The 20,107-nt window shown below is 37.4% G+C and overlaps 1 protein-coding gene across 2 annotated transcripts in view; it reads left to right on the plus strand.

Annotated features, from left to right (window-relative positions):
• The window catches only part of MACROD2 (mono-ADP ribosylhydrolase 2), a 2,030,631-nt gene that overhangs the window by 1,943,427 nt on the left and 67,097 nt on the right, over positions 1–20,107 (plus strand). For both annotated transcript variants that reach the window (XM_032248219.1, XM_032248220.1), the window contains exon 14: positions 13,385–13,462. In XM_032248219.1, coding sequence (XP_032104110.1) covers positions 13,385–13,462 — 78 coding nt within the window. The remainder of the gene's footprint in view (positions 1–13,384; positions 13,463–20,107) is intronic.

Below are 20,107 nucleotides of genomic sequence, written 5' to 3' on the forward strand. Positions count from 1 at the left end.
CAGATCATGATAAACGTCAAAAAAGGATTACAGTGAGACATACGAAGGAGCTTAGGGTTGAGGAGCATCTCTGCTTGGGGTTGTCTGTGAAATGTGGGTCGCAAATATGAGATGTGAAACGTGAGCAAATGGAAGCTATTCTAGTTGGGAAAAAGAGCATCCGTGAAAGATTGGCAGAAGGACATTAGAAGACCTATTTTAGGTACAATGAATAAACCCAATCGACTTAAATGAAGTATCCATCACCCACTCATTAATTTGTTGCTGACATACAGCCCTGATGATGGAAGGCTTCAAATCCAGGACTAAGAAATTTAGGTCCCATCAACATAAAGCAAAAATTTTCAACCAATGGGTGTTGTTCGGATGTAAAGTAGTTTGGGTAGCTGTTAAAAATGTACCATTCTCTTTCTTCCTCTAATTCCATCTCAGAACATTCTCTAGTTAGGTCTCCTTCCCAGCCATTTCTATCACCATTTGCAGATGCTTCTGTATAAGCCAAATTAGATTTCCTAGTTTCTAATGGATGATCCTTTGGCAAGCTATAATTTTCCATCTTCCTAATTCTGCCTTTCAAATAAACATGTATTTAACAATTTCTATAAATCAGGATAATGCTAAATTATCTAGATCAGCACTGTCCAGTAGAAATAAATGTGAACCACAGATGAGAACTATATATATAGTTTTAAATTTTATAAAAGCCACACTAAGAAAAGAAAAATAAGGAAAATAATTTTGATTATACATTTTATTTAACCATTATATCCAAATATAATATTTGCAAAATGTAGTCAACATAAAAATTATTCATGCATGCATCAGGAAGAATAGCTAATGGATGCTAGGCTTAATAGCTAGGTGATTGGATAATATGTGCAGCAAATTACCATGGCATACATTTACCCATATAAAAACTGGCACATCCTGCACGTGTACCCCAGGACTTGTAATGAAAGTTGAAGGAAAAAAATTTAAAAATGTATTATTGATACAATATTTTACATTATTTATATGTATATGAGCTAAGTCTGTGAAACTCAGTGTGTATTTCACACTTACCGTATATGTCATTTGGACTTGCCACATCACAAATACTAGCCACACATGGCTGGTGGCTAATATATTGGGCAGTGTCTGGATTTAGCTTGAGGAGAATGTGTTGTAGGGACTGTCTATTACTTTTGGTCTTTAAGCTTTATTCTTAAGGAGTTCTTGCCTGCAGGATTGGATGCAATCAGTAATGATATGACCTTGGGCTTTCTTGATTCCACAGATTAGTTTGTTGTTGTTGTTGTTGATTTTCTTGTTCTTGTTCTTCTTCTGAATGCATCTCAACCAAAGAGTTTCCGATTTTTAACAGTAAGACCCAATAAATCTAATGTGAAGGAGAGATGCTTTGAAGATGTCTCTTACATCTTCACATATTGGTGGGAAGCTCCCAGATTCTGTCACTCATAGAGCTGTGCATTTTTCCTCATCACATATTAGAGGCTGCTCTCACTGCAGTGGAAAATCTGTGGTCAGTCCACGTGAGGATACTTATCCCAAAATCCTACTTTAAATGAAAGATGACTTAGACACAAAAAAGAAATGCATACAGATAGGCCTTAATTAACAAATTATGCTAAGGCAATGGCTCTCAAAGAGTGTCCCCTGGAACAGTCGCAGTGGTGTCATCTGGGAATTCGTTAGGCATGCAACTTCTCAGTCCCTACCCCAGACCTTCATAATCTGAAGCTCTGGGATTGCAGTCCCGCAGTCTGTATGCTAGCAAGTCCTTCCAGGGATCCCACTCCTAATGCGCACTAACACTTAATGACTGTAGTAAAGAAATAATAAGTTGGGGACAGAGTATAGAGAGCAGTGAATGTTTTATATTTGATAAAGAAAAAAATACTGTTTTTACTCTTCAAAAAAGATTCACCATAGAGTCTACCAATGTGGCCAGCCTTCAGAGTGCAATTAAAATCCACTTCCACATGCAAACATATGAACGAATTTCACAAGTGTAATGTTGTGCAAAAGCAAGAAGATGCAGAAAAGAACAGATTATGTGTAACTGAATATATGTCAAGTCCCCAAACAGGCACAACTTATAGATGCCGTTGGAAGTTCGAGTGGTGATTACCAGAGTGAGGACAGTGGCTGGGAAGGAGGATACCGCTTGATGTGTTCTACTTTTTGAGCTGCTCCTGGTTATTCAGGAGTATTCAATTTGTGATAGTTCATCAAGCTGCACACATGAAATTTGTACTTTAGGTATGTTTATATTCAATATAAAGAATTTAAATTTTTTACAAAAATTATGAGTGCAACTTTTAGGAAAATTTTCAGTAATGCAAATAACATGCACTTTAATTTGGCAGTCTCACAGTTGTTTCTCCTAAATAACAAACAGAGATTTACCTTTAAAGTGACCCACTTCGTACGTCTCTAGATAAGAGCATAAACACACACAACCTTGATGATCTCTCATGGTCTCTATTTAAGGTCCTTCCCTCCCTCTTGATCCCTGCTCAGTGCCATCCTCTCCGGTTCTCAGCTGACTTTGGACTAATCTTTGGCAACTAGTAAAGTCATTATGCCAAATGTCACAAGTGGGATCCTCTTCCGAGGAGCTCTGCATTTTAAAAAGTCCCAAACGACAGAGCAAGTTTCAAGTCCCCAAAGAAGGAAAAGCTCTTCTGGGAAGCGTGAGGAGTCAGGGTGGGTACTTTGGAACAGATGACCTTATCTGGTCCCCTTATGTCTCCCAACATGGTGGCCATCCGCTTCACCCACCAATGTGATTGGCCTGAGCTGATTGTATGAGGTTTCCTCTCCAGCGATGTAGCGAGCAGTGGGGGTGGTGTGGGGTGGCAGAGAGGCAGGGGATGTGATGCTGGCCTAAAGAGATGTGGTGTTCCACGAAGAAGAACTAGCCCAAAGTTTTTGCTGGTTCTATTTGCAATGGTGCTTTATCGATAAGGATGACAAAAGAAGAGGTTATCACAATGTATGTTTGAGGATTATTCAGTCCTGAGATTATAGACTCTTAGGGTAAGCTACTTCTTATCCTTTTCATCAATACGAGAACATTAGAGACTTACAGTTAATAAAATACTCTCATTAATTTTTGGAAAATGTATTAATCTATTTCTCTGCTATACACAGAACTGATATTCTGGCAATACACTCTAATCCTGCTGCAAGTATTTTTTTAAATACTGAAATATTTACATAGCGTTCGGGAAACAATGACTGAACACCTCTCCTTGCAAGTGACCCTTCCCACCACCTCCCTGCCATCCTGGGATACCAGCAGGGCTCCAGGGCCTTGTCCCACTGCTGGGGACATGCATATTCTGATTAGCCAACACCCATACCAGTTATTCAGTGTTTTGAATATTGCTTCAGATTCCCTCGTGACTACTTTATCCATGCTGTACAAACACTGACAATGTGGTGTGTTTTAAGGATCAAATGAAAATGTGATGCCAGAGAATTGAAATGGAGAAAAGGAACCATGGACTTAGGTAAAATCCCATTTCCAAATCTATTTTGATATTTTCTTCTGATGTGCAGCAGGTATACTAACTTGAATGGCTAATATTCGAAGGGAAATAAACCATCCAACTATCCATCTACACAATACATATGTCAGTGTTACAGACTTTGTGTTTGTTCCTTTCACCCCCAACAAATTCATATGTTGAAGCCCTAACCCCAATGTGATGGTACTTGGGGGTAGGACCTTTGGGGAAGTAATTGAGGCCAGGTGAGGTTATGAGGATGGGGTCCTCTCAATGGAATTAGTGTCCTTATAAAAAGCACGCATAGCCACTGAGGAAAGACTATGCAAGAACGTGGCCAGATGGTGGCCATCTGCAAGCCAGCAAGAGAGCCTTCACTAGGAAATGAACTGGCCAGTACCTTGATCTTAGATTTCATGCTCCAGAACTGTGAGAGATAAATGTTGGTTAAGCCACCCAGTCTATGGTATTTTGTAATGGCAGGCCAAGCTGACAATATAGTCATCGCATTAGAAAAATCTATTATAATAATTTCTGGGACTCATAGTTAAGCCTACTCTAAAATAGTAGCAGATTAAAATAAAATCCCTCTATAAATTGAAAATAACACTTTTAATTTAATCCTAAGTATACTTCTCAAGGTTCTTATACATTTTTTACAGTATTTTGTTTTAACACATTTTTCCCAGTTTATGAGGCAAAACATTGTTCACATCATACAAATACCTCTGTATACCCTATTTCCTGTAATACAATATGTCACCTGATTTTTTACCATGAAGGTGATATATGAAAATGAAATTTACTGAACTTGTTTCATTCTGTATGACCAGGCTGTTTCATCTTTAACTTTCTGTAAGCTCATTGGCCTAATGTCTTTTAGCCTGTGTACAAGTTTTGTGAGTGCTGTACAGTTTGAAATGTCTAAAAAGGTGAGTGCTTTTTACAAATGGATCTAGAATAATGCCAAACTTCTTAAAATCCTATTTGCTTTTTGTTTGTTTGTTTGAGACAAAGTCTCACTGTCACCCAGGCTGGAGCGCAGTGGCGTGATCTCAGCTCACTGCAACCTCCCCATTCTGGGTTCAAGCAATTGTCCTGCCTCAGCCTCCCAAGTAGCTGGGACTATAGGCACCCTTCACCATGCCCCGCTAATTTTTTTTTAATTTTTAGTAAAGACAGGGTTTCACTATGTTAGCCAGGCTGGTCTTGAACTCCTGACCTCATGATCTGCCTCCACCACCCAGCCTCCCAAAGTACTGGGATTATAGCCATGAGCCAGCAAGCCCGGCCCAAACTTCTTAAAGTAATATTTGTAAAAAACACTTTAGAAATGTTTAAAGAACATATGCACATTAAAGTTAGATAATGAATTTGCAAGAACCACAAAGCGAGTTAGACTATTTCAGGTTTTACAAAAGTGATACACACTGAGGTTGCTTTGTTGGCAGGAAAGTCAAGGAATGAGGAAACCATTTTATCAGCCCCATGAACAGGATCACCCAAGAGGCAACAGCCATTCTATCGGTTCCTTTAGAGACTCGATAACTGCTCTAGCAGCCCTCCACTCAAAAAGCTGATCAATTCCTTTCACAGTTAAGCTAATAATAATTCTCTCCTGGTGTGTGGAGCTCTCATGTCAGGCCACCTTAGTGTCTCTTGGCCAAGCAACAGGTGGCTGCTTAGGGCCCATCACTCACCAGTCATCTGTGATCCAGCTACTAGGGTCATACAGTGCAAAAAAAACACGGTAACCCTTTTTCCCAACTTGCCCTAATTAGATGGCAGAAACTTTCCCTAACACTCCATAAATAAAGACAGCATGGTGTGAGAGAGCAGCAGACTGGAAGTCAGGAGAAGAGAATGAGCATTCTTTTGTTTGCTATTAAGTGGTGGGAGACAGATGAAGGACTGTCTTGCCTTTCTAAGTTTGGGATCCCCAAAAGCAAATCTGGAGACAAGGTTGTGGGTGCAAAAGGCACACCCACTTTTTATCTGAGAGGTGTCCTCAGGAAGTACAGGCGAGGTGGGAAGAAGTGGGACAAGAAAGGGAGGACAGCCCCTAGGGGATATTAATTTGCAGTTTACTGCTGAGGGAAACTGAGGCTCCATTCCCCTAAGAGATGTATAGAGTGCATTCAGAAATGTCTCCCTGGGAGGTGAGGAAACTGGGGTATTTACTTCCCAAATCCTTGGGGTTCAGAGCTAGGCATCAATTTCTGGGTACTTCTGGCCCATCCAGGGCAAGAATGCCCTCTGTACTGACTCCAACCTCAGGGGTGGTCCACAGGGAGGTGGGTGGGGCATGTTGGCTACAAGGCTTAGCTTGCACGGCTGCTTTTATTCTCACTAGTCTAGCTCTGGAAAGATCTATCCTCTTTAGAACTCAGAGGTGGACATAGTTGGAAAGGAGTAACAGAAGGAGGAGAAGAGTGAATCCAGCCTTTGAACCTTTACTGCAACAATTTATAATGTTTTCGAATGCCCCCAAATTGGATTCAGTTATAATGTCCAGTAATAGGAATGATTGTAAAATAGCGTGTGGTAGATTCACATGATGAGCCACTCTGCAGCCACCCATATTTTAGAATTATTTTCAATGGCTTGGAGAAAATTGAAGAAAGAAAGAAAAAGAAAAACAACAGAAAAATCAAGCACATGGGGGAAGGGGGGCCCATGATTAGGCCTCAGTTCTTTCTCACTCATATGAGTTTGTGGATCCTTCTAGGTGTGAGGAATAAATTGATATTCGGAAGAAGTCATACAGGTCTTTGAAGCTCACATAGTATCTCCCCCAAAGGACCCAAATGCTTGTCTCACTCTCCAAACATGTGCCTTTACGTTTGGAAAAAAACAAGTTCTGAGCCAACAGTGTAGGCTATGTCTTAGTCCCTGAAATTCTTGGATATCAGAAGCAACACTCAGCCACACTTTCCAAGTATCTGGCTAAAAGCAATCTGAGCCCAGCAGTTGCTGAATTTGTAAATCTGGAGAGAAATTCTGTCTCCTGCCTCAACTTCTCCATAAAATAAAATAACTCAGAAGCAATGGCCAGATGCCAGGCTGTCAGCTCTGAAGGCCACGAAAGCCTTTATATTTCCTAAGAAGGTTCTCTCAGTAGTATCAGTAGTACAGTCACCATGACCTTTCATTATCAGATCGAATTAAGCCGACGTGTAAATAAAACAATTGTACTCTCCCAGATTTATAGATGAACTTTTTAACAGAATTCCAAGCCCATTTACATTTAGAACCATAGCCTCGTGAGATGTATATATATTTTAATGTCATCAAGAGAGCCTGCAGTGTGATTCTTGGTAAAGGAGAGGGAGGCAGGATCAGAAAGAAATCAGAAGGATAGGGGTCAAGGACCCTGAAACAGCCAAGTCTCAGACAACTGAAAATAAGAGCAGATTTGCCTTTGTTTACATTGCCAAATGGGAAAAATTAACTTGATGGAAAGGGTAATTAAGCATTTCCTTTTCCATCATGGTCCAAACCGGCTTCCCATGCAGCTGTTCTGTTTTACATTGTGAGGATCCGTTGTCGAGTTGCTGACTTAAAGATGACCAAGGTGGTACTGCGGCGCACCTTAGTACTTCCCCCACTACCAACCTTTATTTTGTAAGTACACTGTAAAAATCTCAGTGAGAACTGTCCAACTCAGGTAGGGGACAATGAGGAAGGGTGGGAGCATTTACAGAGATGAGTTGCTGGAACAAAGAGACAATTTGAGCGAATCAGATTAGCTTTGTCGGGTATTTTAGAGAGATTATCTGGCACAACACCTTTAGTTCCTAGGTGCAGAAACTGGGATTATGTAAAGTGCATGGATTTCCCCAGAGCTATGAAGCTTGTAGTTTCAATCACAACCCCATAATGAATGATTCTCTCATTTGCTAGTATTTTCAATAATGATTTGCAGAAGAATACCGCCTTCAAGCTAAGAATGAGCTGCTTCACACAAGTTTATTATTTGAAATTTGTGTTTTCTAATAGAAATCAAATTACTTGTGCATTAAGGTAGTTTTCCCAGCCATGCCTCAAAGACTGTCAGGACAGGTTGACTGTCCCTAATTTGAAAATCCAAAATCTGAAGCTCTTCTGGGCCCAAGCATTTCAGATAAGGAATATCAACCTGTCCCTGAATTCCATAACTCTGGGAATGATTGGCCACCTTTTAATGGAGGTTAATGAGAGCATAATGAAGACAAACGACCAACTATAGCTCATTTGGGTCTCCTGATGCCCTGCGCAATGTCCTGTCTGTGGGCCCTGTTACCTTTCAGGTAAATATAGTTCAACCTTGTTTATCCAGCTTCACTGGGACCAAGCACAGTTCAGATCATCAGCATCAGAATAGTCTGGGAATGTATTGCAGGATATTTTTTTCCTATATAAAAGAATAGCCACTGCAAAGTCTCACTAAGAACATCATCAACTGCAGAGACTCTAGTTTATTTAGATAAGCACCTGGTTCAGATGGAGGAAAGATTACTTTGTCCTAATTGCTTCACATCATAAGCCAGAGATTCTAATGAGCAGGCCAGGATAAATGTTTTGCATGGTATAATCAAATCAGTTAACGAGAATCAAAGAAAATCCAGGTGATGGCGTTTCTGTGCAACTTTTGTATCAAGCTATGGTACTCATGTATAGACATTTACAAATTACAGAGGAAGACTATTTTATGTGTAAGTTTTTTGTGTTTAAACTTTTTTTTTTTTTTTTTTGGTTCAGACCCATTAGAACTTCTACACCAAAATGACCTCCTGTTATCACGTTGAATAACAGTCAGGGGCTCCCTCTCTTACTTGCATTCCGTAGACCACCTAGCTTGAATAGTTATCTTTGAAGACAGTTAATTATGCAATCAGTTTTATACTCGATATTCACCTCTAATTTTGGTACAACATGTTTTTTTTTTTTTTGCCAGTTGGATTGTCCTTCACATTTATTTAACACATTTCTATATTTTTTAGCTATTTCCTCAAGTCAAATCTACCTTAAGAATTCAACCATCATTCTCAGCAAACTGACACAAGAACAGAAAATCAAACACCACATGTGCTCACTCATAGGCAAGTGTTGAACAATGAGAACACAAGGACACAGAGAGGGGAGCATGACACACTGGGGTCTGTGGTGGGGAACTAGAGGAGGGACAGCAGGGGGTGGAGAGTTGGGGAGGCATAACATGGGGAGAAATGCCAGATATGGGTGATGGGGAGGAAGGCAGCAAACCACATTGCCTTGTATGTACCAATGCAACAATCCTGCATGTTCTTCACATGTACCCCAAAACCTAAAATGCAATAAAATATTTAAAAAAAAAAAAAAGAATTCAAGATTTGGCTGGGTGTGGTGGCTTATGCCTGTAATCCTAGTACTTTGGGTGGCCAAGGCAGGCAGATCTCCTGAGGTCAGGAGTTCCAGACCAGCCTGCCCAACATGGAGAAACCCCGTCTCTACTAAAAATTACAAAATTAGCTGGGCATGGTGGTGCGTGCCTGGAATTCCAGCTACTCAGGAGGCTGAGGCAGGAAAATCACTTGAACCTGGAAGACAGAGGTTGCTGTGAACTGAGATAGCGCCATTGCACTCCAGCCTGGGCAACAAGAGCGAAATTCCGTCTCAAATTAAAAAACAAAACAAAAAACACCCAATTAAATATTTACCATCATTGATGGAGCAGGCATCAAGCTCAGTAGCTAATTCCTCAAAGTAGTCCGGAAAATCTTCTATAAAATGGCAGTGTCATTTGTAACCTTGTTAGGGCATACATAGAGCTAATATGGTGGAAGCTATCTCCTCCCAGAAATACAAATATGTACACAAATTTTGCATCTTCTAAAAGGGTCTGTAGACCTTTATAGCATACCCAGGGATCCCTAGGGTTAAGAACTTTTGTTCTAAAGGGACATCTTAGATAGAAATAATATTTATTTTGATTTGTAGTTAAGATACTTTTGTTAAAAATTCAATAGTTTCATCATCTGTCACCACAGTTTAAATCCACACATTTAATATTCCATGTAGATATGTGTAATTAACTGCATTAAAAGTGAACTACATTTTGGAATTTCTGTTTTATGAGGTTTTTCATTTTATTTTAATCTATTTTAAATATTCCTTTAAATCTTTTCAACTTTCTAAGTAAAGGCTTTTTCTTTTTTAATTTATGAAAGTATTTCTTTTTTATTCTTGTTAGTCTTAAAAGCACATCTATCTACAGACCTTTGGCTTGAATATTTGATTTAACATTTGCATTTGAAAAAAAAATTTAAATATGACATTGACCTTAAAGATTTTGAAAGTCAGGATCTACATATAAATTTAATTACAGCTCTCTGCTATTAAAATAACATTGACTGAATCTCAGAATTAGGTGATAACTGTATTACACTTTTTTGAACATTATCAAATGATAATTTTTAGAATTAATGCGAATCCAAGGTGCTGCAAGAGTTTAGTATATGCAGCTACATTTTTCATGGTAGTTTATATAATTTACGTAAAAAAGTAAGCTATTTTAATGACCATATACACTGGTGTCTTCATCCATGCTCCTATAACAAAATGCCATTAATAGGTTGGCTTATAAGCAATAGCAATTTATTTCTCATAGTTCTGGAGACTGGGAAGTCCAAGATCAAGCACCAGCAGATTTGGTATATGGTGAGAACTCACTTTCTGGTTCATAGATGGTGCCTTCTAACTGTGTCCTCACATGGCAAAAGGGGTAAGGGAACTCTGGGCCCTTTTTTAAAATATTTTTTATAAGGACACTAATCTCATTCATGAAGTCTCCACCTTTATGACCTGATCGTCTTCCTAAGGCCCCCACCTCCTAAATCACTTTATCAGTTAGAAATTCAGCTTAGAAATTTTAGGGGGACACAAACATTCAGACCATGAATATATGTATTTTCTTCCTCCATCATTATAAGTAATTATTTCATGTACATATTCAGTGCGGCTTTCATCACCTCTAAGCAGAAAAGCTGCACTACCATTTCAAACCTACAACTAAGCATAACGTAATGAATCCATGATTTAAAACATACAGAATCACATCTAGGCCTGCGAAAGATGATAAGACTAGAAATTCAAAGATCCTTGTTAATAAAGTAACTTTGGTGGAAACCATCTTCTATAGGTACCTGCTTATTTGTGAATACTGTCATGAGGTTATGTAATACTTTTCATCCTACTTTATTGATGTGTTTGGAGGTAGAACCATTTCTGGAGAAGAGTCTCACATACATGACAAAGTGAACTTGTGGGCTTGGTGATGGGCCAGGTGGATATGAAATCCTTGTCATCACATAAGACATGTATATTTGTGTCCACACATCACATATACTGAAACAGCATGTTTCTAAGATGCATATTCTTTCATATATTTTATTTCTAAAGTCAGGACACATTGTAGGATTGGTAATGAGTTCTAGTTCATCTGGTAGCATTTTCTTCTAATACTACATAAAATAGTAGCGCAAATAGCAACTGATGGTATCTTGGATGCAATGAAATGCATTATATAGAAACATATCAGAAGGTGCCTTAATAATGTTAAAGCAACTCCTCAAGAATATTGAAATTACAGAGATAATTTATTTGCTAAAGACATAGATTTTCGTGACAAAGCAGACACAGTCTGGTGAGTACTTTTTCAAATGCTTTTTACCCATCTTATGTGACTCATTAGATCATAAACTTGTAAACTCAGTGTAAATCATCATTTTAAAGACATTTCTTATGTAATATTTGGTGCAGAATCATAAAGTTTATGTAAAATTATGATTCATGACAATGAATTATTGTTCAGTATAAATGAATAAATTTTAACTAAATACAAAATCTTGGATAATTCTACAACAGTATGTTGAGAAAAATTAATGTTGTACAAGACTAAATATCAAGTAATACCATTTTTAATAAATAAGTATAACTAAAACACTTTTAAATTTAAAATTTAGCCTGATCTAGATAATATCTTTTTCAATCATTGTTTATTTTTAGTGTTAGTATGAAAAAAAAAATCAAAATTTTTTTTTCAATTGACATCTTAGCTCCAAAATTAAAACAGCATATTTTAATGGGAGCTGGTTTCAAACAATTTGACATGAGTTAGATAACAATTTGGAAAATGCGTCTGTGCTCAGTTTTGCTTCCAAATTTGGACTTTTAAACTTATTTTCAGTTTCAGAAAGAAATAAGAAGCAGTGCAGATAATTAAACATTTGCCTTGGGGGAATTATTTGCAGTTAATTAAAACCACACACTTCAGTTATATATTAATACTTGTTTCACTGGTTATTAAATTTGAATCATATGTTAACTGCCCAGGTTTCTCACTTGTCCATCAAATGTTGCTTGTGGCAGGTTCAAGAAACAAACTTTCTCATAATATTCCAAACCATATTGTTTAAAGCTGTCTCCTAATTTTGAGAGGGAAGGAGTGGAGACAGAGGGAGGAGAGAAAAGGAAACAAACAAACAGTGGTTTATTTTAGACTCCATCTGATTCAGCTCTGTTAGGGAGTTAAAAGACAACCAATAGACACGAATCCAGTAGAGAACCCATTTGTAAGTAATCAAGGTGTTGGTGTACCACCCCCAGCTTTCTCCATGGCCATGTGCTTGATTAGCTTATAGCTTTTAGATATCTTTGGATTGCTTTCCTTTCAGCAGCATGAAAAATATCTACTAGACTATAAGCTCCAGGAGGGCAGAGATTTGGTTGTTTCCTGTTGGCTCCCCAGCATCAAGTACAGTGTTGCCCAAGTGTGGTGGCTCACGCCTATAATCCCAGTACTTGGTAGTATGAGGCATGAGGATCCTTTGAGGCCAGCAGTTCAAGACCAATTTGGGCAAAATTGCAAAATCCTACCTATACACAAAATTAGAAAACCAGATGGGCATGGTGGCCTGTGCCTATGGTCCTAGCTTACTTCAGAGGCTGGAACAGGAGGATCACTTGAGCCCAGGAGTTTGAGGTTGCAGTGAGCTACAATTGCACCACCGCATCCAGCCTAGGTAACAGCGCAAGACTCTGTCTAAAAAAAGTGTCTGGCATATACATGACCATTAATAAATGTCTGGGAAATGAACGAGAGACCTACTTGCTGTCTTCCTGTTGATCCATTCACAGGATCATTCCAATGCTTTTTTAAACCGCCTCCAGGAGGCCTAAACATTCATCAAGGAGCCCTTTGTAGCTCTGCAATAGCCCATAGTCACAGAATCCTTTTAGCCATGTTTTTTCCTGTAACCATATCCTACAACAAAAAAACGTAAGTGTACGATGATTCCATGTTTAAATGTGCTAAACGAATGAGGAAATGCCATTGCAGGGCCTAGAAGGTCTAAATTCCCTCGATGCTATTGTTCAACCACTACAGTTCCTGAGGAAGATGAACTTAATTACCACTGGATTTCAAGGTTCTGTATCTGACTTTTTCAAGGACGCAAGGCTCCCATATGTGAGCAAACACAGTAATGGAAGCACTAAGAACATTAAAATTAGATAGTCCTTTAATCTTCTCTATTTTGCCTTCCTTTTATATCCTTTCCTGCAATTCTAAGACTTTCCCTGGTGTAAAAAACCTGCTTAGATTTTCTTATTTGTCACAAAAAGATATCCCAGCTACATCTTTACCTTTGCAAGCTTTCAGCAGATATCTTACATCGTACTATTTTTTTTAAAAAAGCTTATTTATTGGCAAACATATGTATTTGAATGGTTATTTTTAAAACTAATAAATTCTATTTTTCCTCAAACATAAATCTGTCATGTTAGTGTTGAAATCTGCTCTATTTCCAAGTTAAAAATGCTGACTAAACGTTTTGCTTGTTTGTTGTTAGATTCTGCAAAGGATGACAATACTATAAAAGGCGGCGAAGTGACAGATCATTCTGTGTGTAAACAAGATCGTCCTGATGGTAAGTTGTGAGATCCTTTATTAGCTTTTCTTTTCTTCTGCTAGGAAACAGAAAAGAAAAACCCACAAACTTGAATTTTTCTGGGAAAAAAAAATTGAATTCCAGTCACACTTTATTAGCACTGAATACCAGTTGATCAGTAGCTGCTATCTTTAGGTGACACTTTTGCTTTCCAGAGCCTTCATCCCTCTTTACTTTTGTACCAGGCTGGCTTCATTTATTTTGTTTATTGTTACTTGCCTAAATTCTGTAAGCACTGAGTTTGCAAACACTGAGATGAGTGTGTTATCACAATGAGAATAAATATTTTCATTGAAAAAACATGGAGAATAAATGCAGGGTATTAAATTCACATATTCTTGGGATATCAAGAAGGAAGTATAGAACAAATGGAAATGAAACAATCTTTAGAAAAATAACAGGAAAAAAAAGTCCTAATATAAACCACTTTTCCACCCATGACAGTACACATTATATTCATAGGCAAAGGGAAAACTCAAATGAAAACAGACACTTGCATAGCTTTATGGAATTTCTGAAGGTAAATGATAAAGAAAGGCTCTTTAAGCATAATCAAAATCAGGTAGTAATTAAAACCACCAGAATCAGATTAGCCTTCACCTTCTTCCACAACCCTAAACACTAGAAAAAATGGAGTCATAGTTTCCAGAGTTCTAAAGGGCACAGTTTCCATATTTAATGAAGTAATTATTTATACATAAAGTCAGAGCAATACTTTCTCAGGAATACAAAGAGGAAGAAAATATGCCATCCAGGCATATTTTTCTGAATAAACTAACAGAAGGCCTGAGCGAAAACAATAAATATAGAAAGGAAGTCAACACTCAAGACTGAGGAAGGCACATGAGAATGAGACTATATGGGAAGACGCTGATTAAATGTATGAACATGTTGAAGTAATTATGTTCGATCAAATAATGTTGAAATAACTAGTCAAAATTAGTATCAAAATATCTTACCTAAATATGTGTCTTTAACTTTGACATTTATAGTATGTGTTGTTTGAAAATGAGAAAAAGGAGAGACTAGACTTCAATAATAAAAGTCTAAATAATTTAGACCATCTCTCCTACTGAAGACAACTGGACAAAAAATATATATATTTATATGTTATATATTATACACATATGGAGAGAGAGACTGTTTGAAGGCATCAATGAGCTAATAAAATACTGAAGAACTGTCAGGCTAAGTTCTGGGAGGCAATGAATCTCCAGATATATGAACCCAGAATTTGAAACTATTTTTACCTTAAGGCATTTGCTGATTCTGCAGAAGGTATCTGGAACTCCATTGCTGAATAAGGCAATGGCCCCTGATAAACTCTCTGTTTTGGGGTTGAAACCCCAAAGATATATATCCTAGCAGGAAGAATGAATGAGCAGTAGATTGGTCTTCTGAGTGACTGCTGCCCAGCTTCAAATCATCTCAATCCCCACATTAAGCTAAGACCAACCCTGATTGCTAGTTCCTTCAGGCATCTAAGAAAAGCAAATGTAAAATATCCACTAGGAGCGAAAAAGAGTGTCATAGACTTCAAATCATTTATATAAATAATTTGCAAAATATAATGTCCAGCACACACATAAAAAATACCCAGGAAAAATGAAGGAAAAAAGGTAACATGAAAAACAAAACAATAAGGCAAGAGAAGTAAGCCCATATGAGCTGAAAATATTAGAGTTGTAAACACAAAGTATAAGATAATTTTGCTGAGTATGTATAAGGAGATAAAGATTGGAAATTTTAGCTGAGAACTGGACATTCAAAACAAAATAAATTTTGCAATGAAATTAAGAATTCAATGAAGGAATTTATGACAGAACAACATATTAGACACAGGTGAAAGAAAATTTGTAAACTAGAGGGTAGGTCAAAATATACCCCAAATTAAAAATGGTAGGGGAAAAAAGGATGGAAAATGCTAAAGAAAGGGAAAAAGATATTAAGGATCTGATGACAGAGTCTATCACAAATACAGTTGGAGTCCCACAAAGGAAGGAGAGAGACAACTGGGCAGAAGCAATAGCTGAAGAAATTATGGTGAGAAATTTCCTACATTGACGAAGGATATTAGGCCAAATGTTACAAAAGCTCTTTGAACTCCAAGCAGAATAAATATAAATAAATAAATTCACAACAATGCCCATCATAGTAAACAAATAAATAAGTAAATATAAATATTATAAATAATAAATACACAAGGCCCATCACAGTAAAATTACTGAAAAACAAAGATAAACAGAAGATCTGAAAAGCTATCTTCAAGCAGTTGGACTGATAGCGGACTTTTCAATATATATGATGAAAATAAGGAGATGATACAACCACAAATAGCTGTGAACCAAGAATTCCAAACCCGGGGGAAAAGTATGTTTCAAGAGTAAAGGTTAATTAAGGACATTTTGGACCAAAAAAAAAAGGCACAGTTTATCACCAGAGAATTCTGATATTCTGTAAGTAGAAAGCTATTAATCCCGGACAGAAGGCCAAAGATAAAGGAAGGAATTATGAGCAAGGTAAATGGTAATTATTGGATAAGTCTAAATAAATATTGATGGTATAAATCAGGAATGGCAATAATGTCTTATGGAGTTAAGATATGCAAAACATTAAAATATACCACAATAATGGCATTTATGGGAATGAGGTAAATTAGTTTTCAGTTGATGTTTTAAGCTGATGCTTTTCCATGAACATGAAGAGTAAAAGTACCAACTAGTGTTGTAGCTTTGTCATTCTCAGTGGCCCTGAGAGTCAGGAAATGAGGTTATGCCTGTGATTGCCCAGCTGGCTACCTGGAGCGTTTCCAGGCTGTGGTGCAAAGAGGGGGAACCCAGGGAGAGCCCAGCAAACTACGTTGAGGAGATAGAGCTGAGAATCCTGGGAGGCCAGGGTAGCTAAAGTTTGCGAGGCAGCATTCTAGAGAAGAGAGCTTCAGGGAGAGCATGCTCAGAAGTTTACAGAAGGAACCCCTCAGTCTTCAATTGGATAGGAACACTAAAAAGTATCTGACAGAGTGATACCTGGAGTTTGCATAGGGTTAGAAGAAGTGCCTATTCCCACCAGCCAGACTGGAGAACCTGAACATTCATTAAGAACTCAGAAGGTTTTTGCCTTAGTCGTGGAGCAAAACAGGCAACAAACTAAATGCTGCTCTTGTCCTCCCCAATAGAGCTTAAAAGTGAGACTTGAAAGGATCAAAATATTTTTTAGTAACTTAATTGCACTTTAGAATAAAGCTCAAAATATTTATAAAAAATATAAATATATCTTGTACCCAACAAAGTAAAATCAACAAAATTACCAGACATGCAAAGAAGTATTGCAAGACAACTCTCCATGCATCTATCATTTGTCTGCGTATTTTGCGAGAAAAGGCACTGCTTGTATCCTTGAAAAGGATCATGTCTCTATTCAGTTTAAAAAGCAGACAGACTTATTGTCCATACTTATTGTCCCGAATCTCATCTTGAATTGTAGCTCCCATAATCCCCACGTATTGTGGGAGGGACCCTGTGGGAGGTAACTGAATCATAGGGGTGAGCGTTCCCATGCTATTCTCATGATAGTGAATAAGTCTCACGAGATCTGGTGGCTTTATAAAGCGGAGTTTACCTGCACATGATCTCTTGCCTGCCACCATGTGAGACATGCCTTTGCACCTCCTTTGCCTTCAGCCATGAGTCCTCCCCAGCCATGTGGAACTGTGAGTTCATTAAACCTCTTTTCTTTTTAATTACCCAGTCTTTACCCATGCTTCATAGCGGCATGAAAATAGACTAATACATTCTCTAAGTTTAAGATTCCTCCCCTATGATATTACCCACTGAGTGCAGGAATTAGCTGGTCCACCTATGGCACCATGTGGGAACTGGGACTCAGAGAACAGACACTAACACTCTGATTACTGCGATTTCTCTGAACAATCAACTATTTTTTATCTTTGACCAGGAGTCTTTGTCTTTGGTCAGCATTCATGGAATTGTGGCTAACTAACTCAAGTAGGGTAAAATCTCAGAGTCTTCACAGTTCTTGACAGGAAGCAGAAAATCATGCTTCACAGGAAAAGAAAAGTCAGTAAGTGAAACTCAATCCACAAATGATGCAGATGATAGAAGTAATATGAAAGGGCATGTTAAAAGTTGTTATAACTCTATTCCACATATTTATGAAGTTAAAATTAGGACTGACCATGTTAATTTGAGACAAAGAAGTTATAAAAAGACCCAAATTGAATTTCAAGTGATTCAAAACACAGTGCCTGAAAAATTATACTCGACGAGAACAGTGGCAGGTTCGATGCTATAGAAGAAAGGATTAAAGAATTTGAAGATGTAGCAATAGAAGCTATCCAAAGGAAAACATAGAATAAGTGACTGAAGGGAAAAAAGAGCATCCATGAGCTTTGAGACACCTTGAAGGTGGTTCTAATTACAATATACATGGATGTGAATCTCTGAGGGTGGATGTGGGAGGAAGAGACAGAAAACATATTTGAAGTAAAAGTGGTTACAATGTTCCAATTTGATGAAATTATGAACCCACATATCCAAGAAGTTCTATGACCCCAAAGCATAAGAAACCTCAGTGAAAATTACACCTAAGCACATCATAATCAATTTACCTGACACCAGCAAGAAAGAGAAAAATCACAAAAACAATCAGAGAAAAACCACAAGTTATATACAGAGGACAAAGATAAAGATAAATCAGGCCAGGTGCAGTGGCTCACGCCTGTAATCCCAACACTTTGGGAGGCCGAGGCGGGCGGATCACTTGAAGTCAGGAGTTCTAAAGCAGCCTGGCCAACATGATGAAACCCCATCTCTACTAAAAATACAAAAATTAGCAAGCCATGGTAGTGGGCACCAATAATCCCAGCTACTCAGGAGGCTGAGTCAGGAGAATCACTTGAATCCAGGAGGCAGAGGTTGAAGTGAGCCACTGCACTCCAGCCTGGGTGACCGAGCAAGATTTCATTAAAAAAGAAAAAAAAAGAAAAGATAAATCAAAAGTCTCATTGGAAACTAGAAACTACAATGACATGCAAAAACATGATGAATCTCACAAATGTAATATTAAACTAGAGAAGATATAAAAGTACATACTGTTTACTATATAATCTTATTTATATCAAGTTCAAAAAGCAGGAAAAAAAAAAACATTTAGAAAGGCTTGTTTAGGTGATAAAACAATAAAGAAGACCTAGGTACTGATCATTATGACAGTCAGGGTTTTGATTAAACTTTGATGATTGGAGGGGACATACTCCCTGGGAGGGGGCCATGAGGGGGCTGCCTGGCTAGATGGTTATCATAAAATTATATAGTTTATGTATTTATTTCGTTGAGATCTCCATATTTTTGTGTGCTTTTCTATATGTATATAGAAAAATTACATACATTTTATAAAATTGGCTAAAACAGGAAGAGAGGAAAAGAGGAAGGGAATGAAGAAAGAAGGAAAGGAAACATCAATGACAGAGGCTGTAACATTAGATTATGGCTGGAAGTAGGAAAAGTTGCATATTAGGCTAACTCCATAAATACAGCTCAAAAATTAAAAATCCCACCGTGTTACGGATTCTGACAATATGTTACTTTTCGGAATACATCTGACAAATTATACAACTGCAAATAGGATAATAAAAAAATTAAATGAAGATGTCTTACTTTCTAAATTTCCCAAAGAGATAACACGAGAGTATACTCAGCAATGCAAGTAATAGCTAGCACTGTGACAAAAGCATATGAATCAAATAAGATGACAGAGACATAAACAAATAGTTATGACAGTAAATGTAACTGGGTTACTTTAATAAGTACAAAAAACACTCAGATTGACGTAAACTCAAGGTAATCTTTTAAAATATAAAGTTAGAAAAACATATATTTGGGAACAAATATATATTTCATTTGGGAACAAATGAAAACATGAAAAACTACTTTAGAATCTATTTTGTTAGAAGTCTAGCAAAAATATCTACAGTGACAAAGAGTTGGTCATTTTATATTGATAACAATTTAAATTCCTGATGTAATATAATAGTGATGGGTTTTTATGTGTCAGATGATATGGCATGATATAATACAAATAAAAACCTGTTGAAAATGCAATGAGGAGTTCACAGATACAATATTATTAGTCAATGACAGAACAAATAGACTAAGAAGGACATGGAATGTTTGAAAAATGTGCTTAACAGTGTAGTCCTTTCTATAGAAATAGACAGGCTGATCAATGGAACAGACTCTAGAGTTTAAAACTAGACCCAAGTAGATCTGGGATTTCAGTACATATTCTTGCTGACATTTCAAAGACAGATGACTCAATAAATGGTATTAAAACCACTAGTTGGCCATTTGGAAAAATAAACTGAACCCCAACCTCATTCCTTACACCAAGATAAATTCCAGAAGGAGCAGAGACGAAACATAAAAATGAAACTGTAAAAATGCTAGAGTATAAGAACCAAAGGTTACTATTCAGCACTAACAAGAAATGAACTATCAAACCATGAAAAGATGTAGGCAACTGAAATGCATATTACTAAGTGAAAGAAGCCAATATCCAAAGGCTGCATACTGTATGAATCCAATTATATGACATTCTAGAAAGGCA

The sequence above is a fragment of the Sapajus apella genome, unplaced genomic scaffold (genome assembly GCF_009761245.1).
Source record: "Sapajus apella isolate SASKATOON/1434 unplaced genomic scaffold, GSC_monkey_1.0 scaffold65, whole genome shotgun sequence".
Lineage (NCBI taxonomy): Eukaryota > Metazoa > Chordata > Mammalia > Primates > Cebidae > Sapajus > Sapajus apella.